The sequence below is a fragment of the Ornithodoros turicata genome, chromosome 5 (assembly GCF_037126465.1).
Source record: "Ornithodoros turicata isolate Travis chromosome 5, ASM3712646v1, whole genome shotgun sequence".
Classification (NCBI taxonomy): domain Eukaryota; kingdom Metazoa; phylum Arthropoda; class Arachnida; order Ixodida; family Argasidae; genus Ornithodoros; species Ornithodoros turicata.
The window spans coordinates 79,885,207-79,902,727 of NC_088205.1; the positions used below are offsets into that span (position 1 = coordinate 79,885,207).

Below are 17,521 nucleotides of genomic sequence, written 5' to 3' on the forward strand. Positions count from 1 at the left end.
GAAGAAGAAACAAGGGCCCACACAGAGAGCTGACTAGCAAGTTTCTTTCTGTCCCGTCTCTTCGCTGTTTTTGCATAGTTGTGTACCAACTTGCCCAAATCTCAGCCCTAATTCCGACACCGTTGCACGCTTTTTCAAGCGCACTGCAGCTGAGAGGAAAACTGCACGGCTGATCAATAATGGCGGTAACCGACGAAGGCCCTCCGACCTGCACGCCTTCTGCATGTCATGGAATGGATCGGGAACTACCGTTTCCTTGTGGACACTGGAGTACAAGTCAGCTTTATACCCGCAAAACCTTCCGATGAAAGTTCGTTAGGTTCTCACGCCAACGCTGCAAGCTGCGATCAGGTCCACCATCAGCACGTACGGTCTATGTTCCCTCTCTTGATATCGGCTAGCGCAGGACGTTCAGGTGGCTCGTCGTGGTAGCCGACGTGGAGCACCCGATCCTTGGGGCGGATTTCTTACATTTCCACAGTCTCGACGTCCACATAAGGCAGCGCCGCCTGCTGGACAATAACACGAGTCTCGTTATCGACACTTCCGTCTCTACAGCACGGTCTGCTGCTATTTGCGCATTTATACAAACTTCACGCTACGAGAAGATCTTGGCGTCACTCCCGGAGCTCGGGCAGCCGTGCAAAATTTCCGCTTCAGTGAAGCACAATGTCACTCATCGCGTGGAGACAACAGGTCCACCGGTCACGGCACGATTCGGACGTCTTTCCGGCGAACGCCTGGCTATAGCTCGTCGTGAATTTGAGCACATGTTGGCCCTGGGGATCATATGACCGTCCGCCAGTAATTGGGCTCCGCCACTACACATGGTTCCTAAGAAGGAGGCTAATGACTAGAGGCCATGTGGTGACTACAGAGACCTGAACGCGAGCGCAATCTCCGACTGATATCCTCTACCTACCACACATCCACCATTTTTCTGAGCTCTTAGCGGGGGCTACTATGTTTTCCAAAGTAGACGTAGTTAAAGCCTACCATGAGATCCCTATGAAGGATGAACATATACCGAAAACTGCTATCACTACTCCCTTTGGATTGTTTGAGTACGTTCGATCCGAATGCCTTTTGGCCCGCGGAACTCTGCTCAAACTTCCCAACGTTTCATCAACGAAGAGACCCGCGGACTGGACTTTGGGGTAGCCTACATTGATGGCCTGCTTGTCTTCAGTTCATCCCACGAAACACATGAACGCCACTTACGCCAACTCTTCAGTCGACTTGAAGAAAACGGCTTTGTTGTCAACGCAAAAAAAAAAAGTGCATATTTGGAGTGTCTGAGCAAGAATTCCTTTCCGCCGCGGGTATCCCCCTTCTGGACCACAAGGCCAAAGCCGCCACAGACTTTCCCAGGCCAACTACTACTGTTCGCCAGCTCCTTCGTTTCATTGGCCTTGCTACCTTACACCGCCGTTTTGCCGCCAATTGCGCCCTCTCACGGACTTGCTCAGAGCAAAAGCCACTGGCAGCCATTCCATGGTCGGAGACCGCGGACGCTCGCGAATGCCGCTCTGGTCATTCATTCATCCGCAACATCATGCGCCCACTCGGGTCAAGGTCGACGCTTCAGGATCCGCTGTCGGCGCTGTGCCGCAGCTCACATAATACACACTCTTAAGAATGAACTTGGCCACATAGCACACTTCTAGCCAACCATCATCTCGAATGATATCGTTATCTGCCCTGATTTTTGTCTAAAACGGGAGGCTTTTTGTGATACTCATTCTGTGCAGATGACGATATCATTCGAGATGATGGTTGGCTAGAAGCGCGCTATGCGATCAAGTTCATTTTTAAGAGTGCACCTACCCAAGCAGCACAATGTACTGAAAGTCGAGTGCAATAGGGGTGGGCGGTATGTGTCTTATCAATGTTCTTTAGTTTCAGGAGTCTGTTCAAGGCCTTCCACCTACCCGTCCACCCCTATTGCACTCGACTTTCAGTACATTTTGCTGCTTGGGTATCGGCATCAGCGGCAGGGAGCGCTTCTCGCGATGTACGTAGCCGTTCACCACTTCCTTCATTTTCTCGAGGACATGACCTTTCACGGACCACAAGTCCCTTGCATGCGTGTTCCGGAACAACCGATATGAATATCTGCCACGGGAAAAGTCGCCTACATTTCGGAGTTGACAACCGATATCCGTCATGTGCATGGTGTCGATAACAGCACTGCGCCTACTCGATAACTACCTCGGATCGGCAGCATCGCCGCGCCTTGCCGGTAAAGTCGTGAGGACATCGCCGCAGCTCGACTGGATGATTCCGAGATACGCCAACTGCAAGCTGCTCCGCAGAGTTGGCTTACGCTTCGTCTTGTTCCCATCTTTACGTCCTTTTTTATGGCACAGCTACTGGTACAAACCGTCCACTTATTCCTGTCGCACTCCGCAGGAAGATCTTGGACGCTGCTCATAGTGTGGCTCACACTCGTGTCTTCTAACAGCAAAATATGTTTGGCCATAAGGACGTAGAACGATGGGTGAAAACCTTCGTTTCCTGCCAGCGCTCGAAAGTTGGGCGGCACACAAAGACCACCACGAGCCTGATTCGACCACGTCCATGTCGATACAGTCGGCCCACTACCCATGGTTACAGTATATCCTGACCTGTGTGGACCTGTCTACAAAGTGTCCTGAGGCTGTTCCCTTAGCAGATATCTCAGCCCAAACCACATGGGTAGCACGGTTTGGTTGTTCATCCACTGTCACAAAAGAACCAGAGTCCACAGTTCCGTTGTGCCCTCTTTGCAGACCTCACCAGCCTCCTCGGAGCGCACCATGTACAAACAATCGTCTTCCACCCAGCGGGTTTGGTGGAGCTCCTCCCCCGCCAGTTGAAGGTAGCCTTCACTGCGCAACCCTCCCGATCAAGCTGGGCCCAACATCGTCTCTGCGTTGCTGTCAAGCAGGATCTCCGGTGCGCACGAACGCAGAGCTTGTTTATGCTTCCCCTCTGCGCCTTCCTGGAAACTCCCCAAGCACCGATCCACCGCATCCATCTCACAGTGACTACATTCGGGAACTAAAGGAGTTATCTCCCGTTGCACCTTTCATGCTAACCCGTCCCACAGTCTTCATTAGCTAGGATCTAAAAGCACGGCGACGCATGCTTTCGTCAGAAACGACCGGGCGAAACCCTCGCTGACGCCGCCTTACTCCGGTCCCTATCCCATCCTATCCTGCACACCCAACCCAAGGCTGTGCGTGTAGAGATCAACCGTCGTCCTCCCTTGTCCGCTCCCCTTGCCCTTGACGCCTCTCCCCATCAGGTTACGCCAACCAAACACGGTCACTTGGGCTTAAGCTACGTCGATTGTTCCTTTTTAGAACTGTCTGGAGGGGGGGGGGGAGCGCCGTGTAACGTCCTTAGTGGCCATGATGGAAAAAGAACGAAGCCCCAGTTGATTCCCGCGGCTGCTCAGCACGGACCATTGTTCTGTCCCGCTTGGTCTACCCCGCCACTCTCACACAGTGCGTAACTTGTAGCCGGTATCAGATGCTTGCAAAAAAGAAAGTCTTTCCCCCTTCCTTTTTCCTTCGATTCGCGCTCTGGTTCACCAATCTAGTCCGGAGATTCAACTGAAACACCATGTATAGGATGTACTTCTCCGATCCCGGAGATCCCAGAAAACACGAGACATTTTTAATATAAGCTCCTTTGCTTCGTTGCGCTTATTCTCATGCAACAAAAGTGACATTCAGCGGATAAATGGCGTTGATCGCGTATTTTTCCCGCAGTGCGTGCCGTGGACTTTCTTTTTCCCTCTTTCTTTCAAGTTTTCAAGTACAGGAAAATTAGCCTAATCCAGGTGCACATTGCACGATCTGACGGTAAGTCTGTCACTATGGAAACCAGAGATTCCAGGAAATCGAAAAGAAACATGTGAAACACTTGTTCGGATTTCATTTACTGCATTTCCTCTGCGTGAATCAGCTCATCTTTAGGTGCCGGAACTACCAAAAGGAACATTTTTGCGGTGGATTCATCGGCGAACCGTCACCGCAAGAGAAAGTTTTGCTGAAATGCGCAGAGTTCATGAGAGGAAGATTGCACCTTTGACCTTTCGGTGGATGAGTTGCAAAAGGCTGCGCTGGAAACAGATCTGCGCAATAGAAAAGACAGGTAGCGACGTAGAAGATCTGGTCGCTGGTCAGGCCTTTTACATTGCCGAGATGGACCTTGGATTTTTTAGCAGCCTTTAGGTATGCCCTGAGGAGGGATCCCTTAGAAAGTACGTCTGCCTGGTACTCTAGCTTTTGCACAGTGTAATTCCCGTATCCTCCAGTTTCGTTAATGAATTCCAGATAACACCGTTCTAGAATCTTGAACTCCTCCGTGCTCTTTTGCGTAAACCAGGGTGTGATGTCCCCTTTGCCGTCGTACCGTCGGCCGTTTACATCGAAGCCATGCATCATCTCGTGCGCCACGGTGTCTCCTAGTGAGCCATAGTTCACTTCAGGTGGACCTCCCAAGTTAAAATAAGGTGACAATAGTAACGGGATACTGATTTGAGCAAAGTTGGCTGCGGGGATGTAATAAGCGTTCGCGTCATATGTAAAGGCAGCAGACTGTACTTGGTAGAAATAATCCCTGTAATCGTCCTCTACACCTTTCCAGTATCTCTCAGTCAGAAATTCTTCAATGCTCAGAACATCCCGAACAAAGGGGCCGCTTAAGTCGGGGAGTTCCTCATAAAACTCGTCGGCTTTTACCGATGAGTTCAACCGTGGCGCCAGTCCGAGGCTGAACCTCATCGAGGAAACCTTTTCCACAGCTCCCTCCCGTGTTTCGTCGTCTAGCCACGATGAGGTTCGGAAGGTTTTCGCAATTTCGCTACGGATTGCTTCGTTCATTTCTTGGATGGCTCTAATTCTCTCGTCGTAACCGGCTTTAAATGACGCGCCTTTGGCCACAGCGTTTGGGAATTTCCGTATGGTGTATCCCAGGCAATCAAGGACACCGTAACGGACTATATAAAAGTAAAAGGCAGCCCTCCAGGCGAAAAATACTCTCATTTCGTTTTCCGAGACTTCCCTTTGCTTCCCGAAAGTGCGATAAAATAAGTGTAAGTCAGCCTCTGTGATGTGTACTAGTTTCGTTCGCAGCGCCGGTGGAGCGTAGCGCCGGAGTGCCTCCAACCAATCTTTAGACAACTCGCCCTCCTCTTGAGCTACTTTCCGCAATTCCATCACCCTGACGCTGGAGTTTGATATTGGGTTCACACTTCTCTTAGACGTTTCGCCATCTGCATGAAACATTTTCTCTAACCTCCTTATAGTCTTCACCACTTTGTCATCAACGGGCGTTGAATACACTTCGGGCAAAATGAATGCAGCATCCGCGTGTTGTAGTATTCTGTGTGTTTTAACTTCTTTCCGAAACGTGAAAGTTTGAGCACCGTCCTCGACTGGTTCCAAGACAAACAGCATGGGAATTTTGATCTTAAATATAAATTTGACTAGTATGTCCAATGGCTTGAATGTCATGTTCTTCGTTAAATCCATCTGGTGTTCCCCCAAGAAATCTCTGGCATCTTTCGCAAACTTTTTAGCGTCTGTTTCTCCGCAGTGTTTGTACAGGGCAGCAGCCTTTTGAAATGCCGTTGTTCCGCTTGGAGGAATGTGTGCTCTCTCCAGATTTTGCTTTATAGAGTTGAACACATCATTTGTGTGTTCATCGGACACAACGGGAAACAGCTGTTGGTTTCTTCCGCAGGCGAACTCGTAAAAGTTGTCACACGGATCTCTGTCCGTGTCTACAACTGCTTCAATCAACTTGCGGACGTGTTGACAGTCATCGGTGTTACAAACTTTTTTGTACGTCGGGGATGTGCTTTCTGCCGGGCCAACGTCATTATCCGTGTAGTCTTCCTCGCTGACGTCATAAGGCTTCATGGGGAATTTAGGCATGGAGATATGCCCAGGAAGTGATGTGTTGCCCTTCTCCTTGGGCGTCTCACGCCCCTTGTTGGTGTAGAGGAAAGCCCCGATGGTGACTGCTACGGCTATGCTTAAGGCGATAGCTAAAATCAATGCCGGAAGACTTATCGTTGTCGAGCTGCCCTGCCCTGGGCCCTGTGGGTGGAGAAACGACAGAAGATGATTAGAATTCGTTCTGCTTCTGGAGATCTTCGTGCAAGTTACGACACTTTGTCGGAGCTCCTGCCCTCGAGTTTCAACGGCCCTTTAAGGGGCTCAACAGTTACGTCGCGTGCAACGACCTGCAGCGTGTATTGTGCTGCATCATCAGCGAGCGGAGTGTTTTCTCTTCCCGTCGAGGCCTTTTTGCCGAGGCCTCGATCGATTCCTAGTCAGCACCCAATATCGGTCCAATATTGGGGCCTTCACGGTTTCATTGGACCTAGCGAGGCCCAATCAAGCCAATGAAGAACCAAGAAATGGCGATTTATTGGGTCTATCGGTGTTATCTTGACTCAACCGCAAATATGCGAAACAGTATGAATGTTAGAAAATGAGCAAAATACCATTGTTATTGTAGTTTGAGGCCGTGTCGCCCATATAATTATGCTCAATGGACGATGGTGCTTCATTGGTGCTACATTGGTTTGCGATCAAACCAAAGTGCCAATGTAGACAACTTTGAACCAGTGCACCTTCATCGGCACTCCGGGTGGTGCATGGATAGAACTTGTATAACTTGTGGTCCCGAGAAATATTCTGGCAACAAATATTCCTTATTTGTACGGTCGATATACTGCTAATGTTGAAATTTCTCGAGTAACACAGTTGAAGCCACGCACAAAAAATATCGGTTTTATACCGGCGGCGAAGCAAAGAACGACAGTGGAGGCAGGAATCGAAATAAAATAACACGATTCTTGAGAGGGATGGATATTGCTGGTATACGTTTGGCGCCTGGAATTACTTACAAATTAGTTTGACATATTGATTGATTGACAGGTCTAACAAAAATTGATTGTAAGTTGCTAGGACGTATGCCTCTCACCGTTGCAGGAGAGCTATGCTGCCTTTACACCAGTTGCGGGTTGTGCAGTGATGAAAACTTGGTAAATTTGTCAATGATTCTGGCTGTTACAGCGATGCTCCCAATGAAAGCTGCTGAGGGACGCTAGCATATGTTTTCTTTGATGGTTTGCTCTATGGAACTACCCCGACCCTAGACCAGGTGGGATCTTACTGTCTCACCCCCGCGCGATGGCAAAGTTGGAGTATCTACACAAAAACTATAACAAAACAAATGAAAGAAAAAAATGTAATATGATGCGTTACTTGTGTCGTGAAACGTGTTGAAATCAATTAAAAGAAGACTAGTTACTATAGCTACCATTTATATTTTTCATTGGCTCACCACGGGCTTGCAACATTGAACCCATATTTGCAGTTTCATTGGCGCATAACACGCTGTGAGCCAACAATTGCCAAGAATGATAAGGTTATCGCATCTGATTCGAAGAGAGAAAGGGGCGTACGCCTTTTTGTGACAATTTTCATATATCCAAATTGCCACAAAAAGTCGTACGCCTCCCGTTTTCAACAAATCAGGCCAGATAACGATATCATTCGAGATGACGGTTGGTTAAGAGCGTGCTATGAGGTGAAGTTCATTTTTAAGAGTTCACGCGGCAAAACCGCCATGTTGACGCTCACGCTTACCTTCTTATAATGCAAGAATACAGTATTCCGATTCTGCAAACTTTTTAAAACCTCTTCCGCTACGTACACTCTTAGAAATGAACTTCACCGGCATAGCACGCCCCTAGCCAACCATCATCTCGGCTGATATCGTTATCTGCCCTCATTTGTGGAAAACGGGAGGCGTACGCCTTTTTTGTGACACTTTTGTGACACTTGTGTGTGACTTGTGCCGTTCATAATTGTCACAAAAAAGGCATACACCTCCCGTTTTCCACAAATCACGGCAGATAGCGATATCATTCGAGAATCGAGATGATGGTTGGCTAGGAGCGTGCTATGCGGCGAAGTTCATTTCTGAGAGTGTATTTACTCAACTCTAAAATGTATCGCGAAGCCTATAACTGGGCTTTTGTGAGTGCATGGCGAGCTATGCATGGATGTGGAAATTCGTAGCAGCCGATGCGGTTGTCTTCACGGTCTGCACCGGATGCAGAGGGAGCTAACATTCAGTGCTCGCTAAAAGTGCCCGCGAGCGCATGCTGCACGCTAATGACCAGCTTGGCATGGTTCGTTCTGTGTCCGAACACTGGACAAAACACTGGACTGCGTTTAGTCGTTTGAGCGGAAAACCGAAAAACTTCCTTTACAACGTATTACTAGGGTTTGTGGTTTTCGGCATTTATTTTCAACCCAATTCGGGGGGTGTTTATCGGCATTTATATGGGGGACTATAAATCGGATTTTTTCGGCATCTATATTCCGCCCAAAAAATAAATGCCCGAATACGGGCATCTATTTATTTCGCATGAAGGAAAGCCTATTTTGCGCGCGAACTAACAATTCGAATTCGAACAAGTGAATCGATTCATGGCTTCATTAACAATGTCTTTTATTGCCTGTGCCAAACTAGCAAACAAGTAGACTACCTCTTGTTGTAATAGATGCAACCGTGCATCATCATGCTCGCACCTGTCATAGCGGCTCGCTCCTTGCGATTAATTATACGTAGTTTAGGGAACACGCGCTCAGCAGACCACAAAGGTTCTGAATAGTAAATTCACTAAGAATAGGTGTGTCACTAAGTGCGTGTGCTGCCAAAATGCGGTCACCGATCGCACAACAGAGCTGAGGTCGTCCTCCAATAAGCGCTTAAGCACAACGAAACAAGAGCAGAGCCCGAAGATAACGCTCGAGAAATAGTCGACAAAAGGAGATTCCAAGGGGACTTCCCTTTACGGTTCCAGGAATGGCAGCTGTCAGGATACGAGAAATTCTGATTTTTTCGGAATATTCCGAATCTGAAAAAAATCATTCGGGGGGTGTTTTCCGGCATTTTTCGGAAAATGCCGAAAACCACGAACCCTACGTATTACCTATATGCTGCTACCATCTTTATGAGAAAGACTTCTTTCCCTCCGTAAGTTCAGAAAAGGTAGCCACTCACCGCATAAATTATGAACCCGATACAACGTGGATACGAATGGTAGTCGGCGAATGACAGCGAAATTGTTTCACCGTAGAATAAGCGACTGCCTTGCGCATGCTCCGTTAACATTTCCTGAATTGTTCGATTCGGTTTAAGACGTGACCGTGCAATGGCCGATGGCGTGACCTTTTTTTTAAATGCACCGAGAGGATTGCTTACCTCTCCGTATTCCTCTTCCAGCAGTAAGGGAGCACCTGTGCCCTGGACAAGTAACTCATCCGACCTCGACATGGTTAGCCTTCGAAATAGTCAGTTCGTTCCACCGCTAGGCACAGTGACCACACGTAGAATGATCTTCCTCCTCACTGGCGCCGGCGCAATATGGTAATACATAGAAATCGTAGTAATGCTCTTCTTCTTCCACCACTAAGCACAGTGGCCACACAGGGCGATTGGCCATGCAGGGTTCCGAGGAGGTCACGTCGAGACTGGGAGGTACCCGGGTTCGAATCCCGGTGCCGGCTGTGCTGTCTGGGGTTTTTCCTGGGTTTTCCTCGGACGCTTTCAGACATATGTCGGCACAGTTCCCTTAGAAGTCGGCCCAGGACGCACATTCCCCCAGGGCGTGAGTCGTACGTGACGTTGCCCACATACGTGAGGCCGACAACGGCAAGCCCTATCACCACCACCACCACCACCATCCGAGGAGGGTAGTCACTGGGTGCGGGTATGCGCGCGGGAACCCGCATTTACCCGAACCTCGTCACGGTTTGCGGGTAAGAATTCGCGATCGCTGCGGGTAGCTGATAAAATGTTCTCCATGGCCAACTAAGCGATCCCTCTCTGCCACACGGGAGCTCAGCAGTGCCCTATGTCGTTGGCCGTATAGATCCGTGTGCCAGACTGCAGTAGGCAAGAGCTGGCGGGCGAGTTGGATTACTAATGCAGACATATATGGCTCTCTGTTGAATTGCAGTTTTGGCATACGATCGAAGCCGTCCGAGACACGTAGCCAACACTCAGAATTTCTATTGTTTTAAAATAGAAACAGCGGTAAAGTGGACGAGTAACATTTTACCCCCGCGGGTCCCAATGCGGGTATAGAGACACCACTGCGGGTGCGGGACGCCCAGATAAAATACTTGCGGGTGCGGGTCACACACGCGCGGGTACTGTGCGGGTCCAAGTTTGTTTACACGCACTCGCCTCTACTCATAAGTCCCACGGCATCACACGCGGGACAAGGAGGATGGTGAAGAGGATAGGAAGTACAGTCGGTAGAATAATATGATCCCAGCCACTGTAGTAGGAAGTAAGGAGGTTAAAGCTGCGTGGTGATTCAGAAGCAGTGGCGGATGGCAAGAACGGCGGCGCCACTCGACGCTATTTCCAACAGCCATTTCTCAGTATGGGAGCCTCCAAACGACAGGATGGCGTCCAGGGAAAAGGGAACGCCTTGTCTCGCTAGCGGCTGGGCAAGGTAGTCAAGGCCGGAGCGACCGTAGAGGGGGCAGTGCAGGAAGAACGTGAGTGACATCGGTCGCGACGACAACGTGAGACGGGAACTGGTTGACGAGCGCCGAGAGGGGGGGCTGCAAGCCTGGGAGACCGAGCATAGGCAAGGCCGGGCTGGAAGGCATCGGCAACTCGCAGGGCCACGGACGATTGATTGATTGATTGAAAGGCCATAGAGCGCCAAAACTATGGTGAGTGGTGGTGGTGAGGAGACCGGACTGGTGGGCACAGGAAGGGCAGTCCGAGAGGTATTCAGCGAGGCCAGGAGGGATTCGACAACAGCAACTGCGGGGTATTGGATTTTCGGCATCGCCGTGCGGTCCACCGGGTCCAATCCCTGAGAGACTGGTTCTGTCTGGTGGCTAAAGGGCACTGACAAAGCGAAAGGGACGTGTGAGTAGGCGGAACCGCGAGTCTTCAGAGGGGGAATGCGGCATAAAGTGCTTTGTGGGCCCTATATACGTGGGGAGGCCATGCAAAGGCAAGGACGGGGAGGGCGACACCACGGTAATGTTAACGGTATTGTTAAACAAATGTGTTCGGCGGTTGCTCTCGTTGTATGGCAACCGAACATCATTACTACGCACTTGCAGCATTGGCTTGCAGAATTTGCGCAAGCCGGCGTCTTTCGGAACCTGTGCCGTATACAAAAGTAACGAACAGTAGCAGGTTGTAATTCTTTTTTCTACCCGAGGCTCGAGGATCTTTTTTTTTTCTTCTTACTGACCATTCAAGAAAATTCGGAAAGAAAATTAAGAAAGTACAGCCAGGAACTCGTTCTCAGTTAACCAATCATTATACATGTTCACATGCAAGGTCAGTAGGTTCTTCAACAAAGTCGTATACCCGCAAAGTACGTGGCGCTCAACCACATAGCAAGTCAGCGTTTCTAACATTGTACTGCTCTCGCCCCTAAATGGGAGCGCACGATCAATGTACTGTCCTTTATCCCCCGCGAATATCAGAGTCCAGAGGTCTTCTATTCAAGACTAGAGGATGAGCCAATACAACAATGCTCGCCTTTCAAATTGTACCAAGGAATTCCGCTTTCCAACCTTGCCTATACCAAATTTATGGGCAGCTATGATCACACTCAGGTTGTTTTCAGGCATATACAGACTACGCGCCGAGCATACGCTTTTGGTCCACCGCAAAGTCGGTCCTCCTGACAGCCTACCAACCATGCGAAGCATTTTATTTTCAATGTATTGGACAGCTGGAAACGTCACCAAGGCATTTAAACCACTTCTTCCTTCACCCTTCATCGTAGTCTCGCACACAGCCTCTTCAACATGGGCGAATTCGGTCTCAAAAGTCCGCGCTCGTTGAGCAAGGCTTCTGCCACTCTACGATGTCTCTCTTCGCTCGACCGAATCGCCGAATCCAGCAACAGCAACTCGAAGACGTCTCTCTGCGCGTTACTCCCACCGATGTTGACTATATCGTACCGAATACGCAACAGATCCTCAACCGCTGCACCGTAGTCTCCGTCGCTATGCTTTACCATAGCTTCCATCAACTGTAGGCCAACTTCTTTAATGGCCCTCGCAGTGTCCCCGCTTGCCGATGGACTCTCGACGAACTTGGTCGTCGATTCTAGCAGGTCCTTGACAGCGCTTTTATTTTTCGTCCCCACGCAAGCCATCAGAAAATGGGCGTCGTTAAAACCCAAAAAGTGATCGTGAAGATGAGGCTTCGCCACATCGTAAACTTTGGCCCATTTGTCGTCAACGCGCGTCCCATCAAGTTCCAATCTGTAGAGTAAGGACGCTGCATCGGTGTAGTCCAGCAGGGAGCCCGAGCTAACCCTCTTTCCAACTTGGCCGTCAAAGAGCTCGAGGACCGCATCGTACTCGCCCTTTTCCAGATGAAAGAGCGCCCAGTGCCAGAAGTTGTGGCCTGCTAGATGACCGCAGGTCTCCCAGTTCTGGACGGTCTTGCTCATCATCGCGATGCCATCGTCTGGCCGGCAGTCCATCTCGAAGACGTGCGCTAGAACGTGCGTGGCCCAACCGTCGCGTTCGTTAAGCCTCAGGGCCTCTTCCGCAGAACGGCGAGCGAGTCCGTAGGAGTTATTTTCGACGTAGCCAAAAGCCAGCATACCGTGGAGGTATCCGTACAGTGGTGTCGATGGATTCCATCGGGGTAGAACTCTCGCGATGGAATCTCGCACCTGGCGTCGTTGACCCAAGTAAAAGTGTGCAAGGTTGGCGAACTTTAGCGCTAAAACGTCGGTCGGGTGGTCGAATAGCACGTCTTCCCAGATGCTGGCCGCCTTTCGCATGTGGCCTTGAGACAGTTCGTGAACTGCTCTGACGTGGTCCTTTTCGCGTTCAGTCAGGTTAGGCTGTGACGTGGCAGACGCCACCATTTGGTCGATGGAACCTCTGAGTTCCGCATTCAGCATCACGGACTGTCCGGTTCCCAACAAGACGAGACCTTTGTATAAAGCTTGACCCATGGCGAAATTTGGGTCCGCTTGCTGGAGTTTTTCCAGCGTCTGTTCCAAGCCGCCGAACTGGGGTTCATCGTACCAGCCCACGTACTGCGTCAAAGCTGCGTCAAATAGTTTGCAGGCTTCGTTGCTGGTCGTTGTCAACGGTAGCCCCTCCTTCTGCCACGCGGCACAGTCACGCCAGTTGGTGTGCATACCCATTCCCCTGCGAAAACAGAGCAGACGACAGCTGCGGCGTTGAATCATAATTACATCTAAGCGATATTTTTACAGCCGTGATTTCACAGACTTGAAAAGAAGGAAGGTTTATTCTTACCAAGGACGAGAAGGACAGGACGAAAGAAGAGACGAAACTGGACAGACTTGTAGCACAAAGTCTTCGCGGTTTGTTGGTATCAGTGTTATCGGGCTCCGTCCAAAGAACACTGTAAACAACCCAGTGTTATAAAACCTGTTGCCAACGGAGTGTGAAGCAAATATAATTTCTCGAAATACTTAAGTATAATCGCCTTGATTTGGGAGAAACGGTCTTTGTGCTTAACTCAAAAGCAGAACGAAGAATACTATTTCCAAGTTTCGGTTAAACGCAGACGGACCCGACTTCGGCATGAACCGCCGTTAAGTTCAGCAACATTGTTTAGGGGTGACGTTGACAGAAAATTTTTCTTCCTGCTTTGTACCAAAAGTCGGTGAAAATTATTCACGAATAACAGTTTCACGAACAAAGCAATTTTGTTATCAGACACTTCGTCCATTGGTTAGGGGATACCTATGTTGCCAGACCGTTATTCTTCACGAGCTGTTTGTGTTACCGCTTGCTTACGGTCACTGTATTACTCTGGCTTACGTCCGTGAGCATGGTCTTTGTCGTACATTCTATTTTTGGAGCGCGCGCGTTGTGTACGAGAAGTTTCTCAGATGCGACGAGGGTGCGGCCACATATACACAGGGTGTTTGCCCTAACGTGTCCAGAAATTATATTTACAGCGAACAATAAAAGAAAAGCAAGTGCTACTTTTCTGCTACTTGAGTAAGAAACAGGTACTGCTTCACTAGTAGCACCTGTCTCTTACCGTGTATTCACACGAGCGATATTCCCCCAGACGCGGCAGATGCGAAAAGCGGCATAGCTTTCTGCTGTCACGTGAACACGAGCGCTCAACGTCGTGTCTTCACGTGCACTGCTAACCGTGGGGAATATCCTGCTACACAGCCACAAGATATTCCGTAGCAGACGACAGGAAAACACGCTGACGGTGTCGTCTGCTGAGTGTCGTCTGCTAAATGCGCAGTACGCCACTCCCGGTATTCCGCACCGTGTGAATGCTCACATAACACGGGACGGAACTTCGGCTCTGTGAGCAGTGTTTTTGCTTTTTCTTCCACGAGAATATTCCGCGAGGATGTCGCTCGTGTGAATACACGGTTAGTCAAGCAGCTGAAGAGTAGCGCTCGCTTTTATCGCTCGCATTAAATAAAATATCTGGACACGTTAGAGCAAACACCCTGTATATAAGCTACGCGAAACAAATGCGAACAAAAACAAACACTCCCCCCCTCTTGATGCATCTGAGACACTTCTCACATAGTACTTCTCATGCACAACGCGCGCGTTCCAATATCCGTATGTTGTTTTGTAAGCGGGATTTCACTTTTTCTTTTACGACACTATTCCTTCGTTCACTCTCACCCGCCTGCTTTCATGAGGAAGGGCACCCGAGGCGGGGTAAACGCTTGCATAGGACGTGGGGAACACGTGCATTGTGTATACTTATCCAGCCAAACACGCCCGAGAAAGCTGAACGATGGCCCTACTTCCTCGACTTCGCTACAACAGCATTCCGAGAAAAAAAAAAAAAAAAACGACGGGGGAGGTTGAAGATGAAAGAAGGAAGTCACTGAAGAGGCTAGTCAGCTGTTTAGGACTCGAACTCACAACTTCTGTATTGCCGATCGCTTCTTAGGCACTCGAGGCCTGTGTTGTCCCTTATTTTGTGTGTCAGCCTCAAATCATCAATTTCCATCCAGGTTGAAGATATTCATACGCATACACCTTTCCCTCAGAAACCCCCTTATAGACCACGTCATGACCTCCTCAGGACCTCCTCAAGACCACACAAACACAGTGGTGTGCTCACATCCACCCCCCCCCTTTGCAACGCTAGATAAAAACAGCAGTGCGAAAGCAGAGGTGTGGTGAAGCTCGCTTTTCAGGAGCACTTCAGGTGAAGTACGGTGCACTCTAAAAAACAGAACTTCACCGCATAGCACGCTGTGCGGTGAAGTTCTGTTTTTAGAGTGCGGGCTCGAGAGCCAGTCACAGGTGAAGCCACCCGTGTCGCTGGCCAGAAGAGTACCTGGGGTTCTGTCTTTTCCCACTGACTTTCGATTGAAAAGTGACATACACTTTCATTTGTCAGTGGAGGATAAAAATGTACCTTACCTCTCATCACCCAGTTACATGCAGTACATATAAGTGTATTACTAGAGCGGTGCCCCTTTCATGGTGCGTTATCTAGGGTGAAACAAACACCAAAAGCCCATAATATTGATGTACGGTGCAGTGATAGGGATGCACAGCCCTGTGTTGGACATGGCCACCTCTGGAGTTAGTGTACGGGCTACAAAGACAACCTCTAAACAGTAATTTAATCATTTTTTCTTGACTGTAAACAACAGTGTAATCTCGTATGACGACACCAGCATGAGCGAATACACGCTAATATCAAAAATAATTTCAAACGATCAGTGACCCCACTCTTGCCATCGCAACAATGATCTGCTCACGACCAAAAGCAAGTGGAAATGGGAACCATGTACTGCTTCCCGTTATCGTAATCTCGAGCATAACCTTTTCAGCATGGGCGAATTCGGCCTTGAAAGTCCGCGCTCGGTGAGCAACGCCTCCGCCACTCTACGATGCCTCTCTTTGTCCGAACGAATCGCCGAATCCAGCAGAAGCAACTCGAAGACGTCTCTCTGCGCGTTACTCCCACCTATCTTGACTATATCGTACCGAATACGTAACAGATCTTCAGCCGCTGCACCGTAGTCTCCATCGCCGTGCTTTACCATAGCTTCCATCAAGGGTAGGCCAACCTCTCTTGTCACCCTTGCCGTGTCTCCGGTAGCCGATGGACTCTCGACGAACTTTGTCGCCGATTCCAGCAGGTCCTTGACCGAACTTCTTTCTCTCGTTCCCAGGCACGCCATCAGAAAATGAGCGTCGTTGAAAGCCAAGATGTGGTCGTTAAGGTGAGGTTTAGCCACGTCGTAAACTTTGGCCCATCTGTCGTCGACGCTCGTTCCATCAAGTTTCAGCCTGTACAGCAGCGACGCGGCGTCCACGTAGTCCAGCATGGCGCCCGAGCTAACCCTCTTTCCGACTTGACCATCAAAGATTTCGATGGCTGCTTCGTTTTCGCCCTTTTCCACATGGAACAAGGCCCAGTGCCAAAAGTTGTGACATGCCAGAAGATTGCAGGTCTCCCAGTTCTGGACCGTCTTGCTCATCATCGCGATGCCCTGGTCCGGCTGGCAGTCCATCTCGAAGACGTGCGCCAAAGCATGTGTTGCCCAGGCGTCGCGTTCGTTCAGGCTCAAGGCTTTTTCGGCAGAACGCCGAGCGAGCTCATGGAAGTTGGTTTCGACGTAGCCGAAAGCCAACATGCCGTGGAGGTATCCGTACAGTGGCGCCGATGAATTCCACCGGGGCAAGACTCTGGCGATCGAATCTCGTATCTGGCGTTGCTGACCCAAGTAAAAGTAAGCATCGTGGGCGAATTTCAGGGCCAAAAGATCGGTCGGATGGTTGATGAGCAAGTTCTCCCAGATAACGGTAGCCTTCGAGATGTGACCCTGAGACAGTTCGTGGACTGCTCTGATATGGTCTTTTTCGCGTTCAGTCAGGTTAGGCTGTGACGCTGCAGATGCCACCATTTTGTCGACGGAACTTCGAAGTTCAGCACTGAGCGCCACAGAGTCCCCTGTTCCCATCAATACGATACCGTTGTAAAAGGCTTGGCCCATGGCGAAATCTGGGTCCGCTTGCTTCAGTTTTTCGAGCGTCTGTTCCAAGCCTCCAAACTGAGCGTCGTCGTACCAGCCCACATACTGCGTTAATGCAGCGTCAAAAAGTTTGCAGGCCTCGTTGCTGGCAGTCGACAACGGTAGCTTCTCCTTCTGCCACGCGGCGCAGTCACGCCAGTTTGTGTGCATTCCCATTTCTGACGACAGTGAGCAGACGACAGCAAAGCAGAATAGCGTAACTGTAGCGGCTAGATTTCTAACTCGAGAGGAAAGTACTTTACCCTCAATATCCAGGGGAAGATGCCCTGGCGACAAGAACTGGCCAGACTGGTCGCTCGAATTCTTCGCAGTTTGTTGACATCGATTATCATGCTCGGTACACAGAGCACGATAAACAATACAATGTTATGAGCCCATTGCCAACGGTGAAGGAAGTAACTAATTATTTCGTAATGCACA

The 17,521-nt window shown here is 49.7% G+C and overlaps 3 protein-coding genes across 3 annotated transcripts; all 3 read right to left on the minus strand.

Annotated features, from left to right (window-relative positions):
• Nucleotides 1-3,909: 3,909 nt before the first annotated feature.
• Nucleotides 3,910-9,455, minus strand: LOC135396239 (neprilysin-1-like). Its single transcript, XM_064627264.1, has 2 exons — nt 9,283-9,455; nt 3,910-6,095 (listed from the first exon to the last, which is right to left on the minus strand). The coding sequence occupies exons 1-2, from the start codon at nt 9,352-9,354 to the stop codon at nt 3,975-3,977; spliced, it is 2,193 nt and encodes a 730-aa protein (XP_064483334.1). The 5' UTR covers nt 9,355-9,455; the 3' UTR covers nt 3,910-3,974.
• Nucleotides 9,456-11,754: 2,299 nt separating this feature from the next.
• On the minus strand, nt 11,755-17,450 carry LOC135394937 (tetratricopeptide repeat protein 38-like). The gene is made up of 3 exons (XM_064626023.1): nt 17,344-17,450; nt 13,350-13,458; nt 11,755-13,238 (listed from the first exon to the last, which is right to left on the minus strand). The coding sequence occupies exon 3, from the start codon at nt 13,232-13,234 to the stop codon at nt 11,840-11,842; it is 1,395 nt and encodes a 464-aa protein (XP_064482093.1). The 5' UTR covers nt 13,235-13,238; nt 13,350-13,458; nt 17,344-17,450; the 3' UTR covers nt 11,755-11,839.
• LOC135394938 (tetratricopeptide repeat protein 38-like) lies at nt 15,664-17,350 on the minus strand. The gene has a single exon (XM_064626024.1). The coding sequence runs from the start codon at nt 17,255-17,257 to the stop codon at nt 15,863-15,865; it is 1,395 nt and encodes a 464-aa protein (XP_064482094.1). The 5' UTR covers nt 17,258-17,350; the 3' UTR covers nt 15,664-15,862.
• Nucleotides 17,451-17,521: the final 71 nt, after the last annotated feature.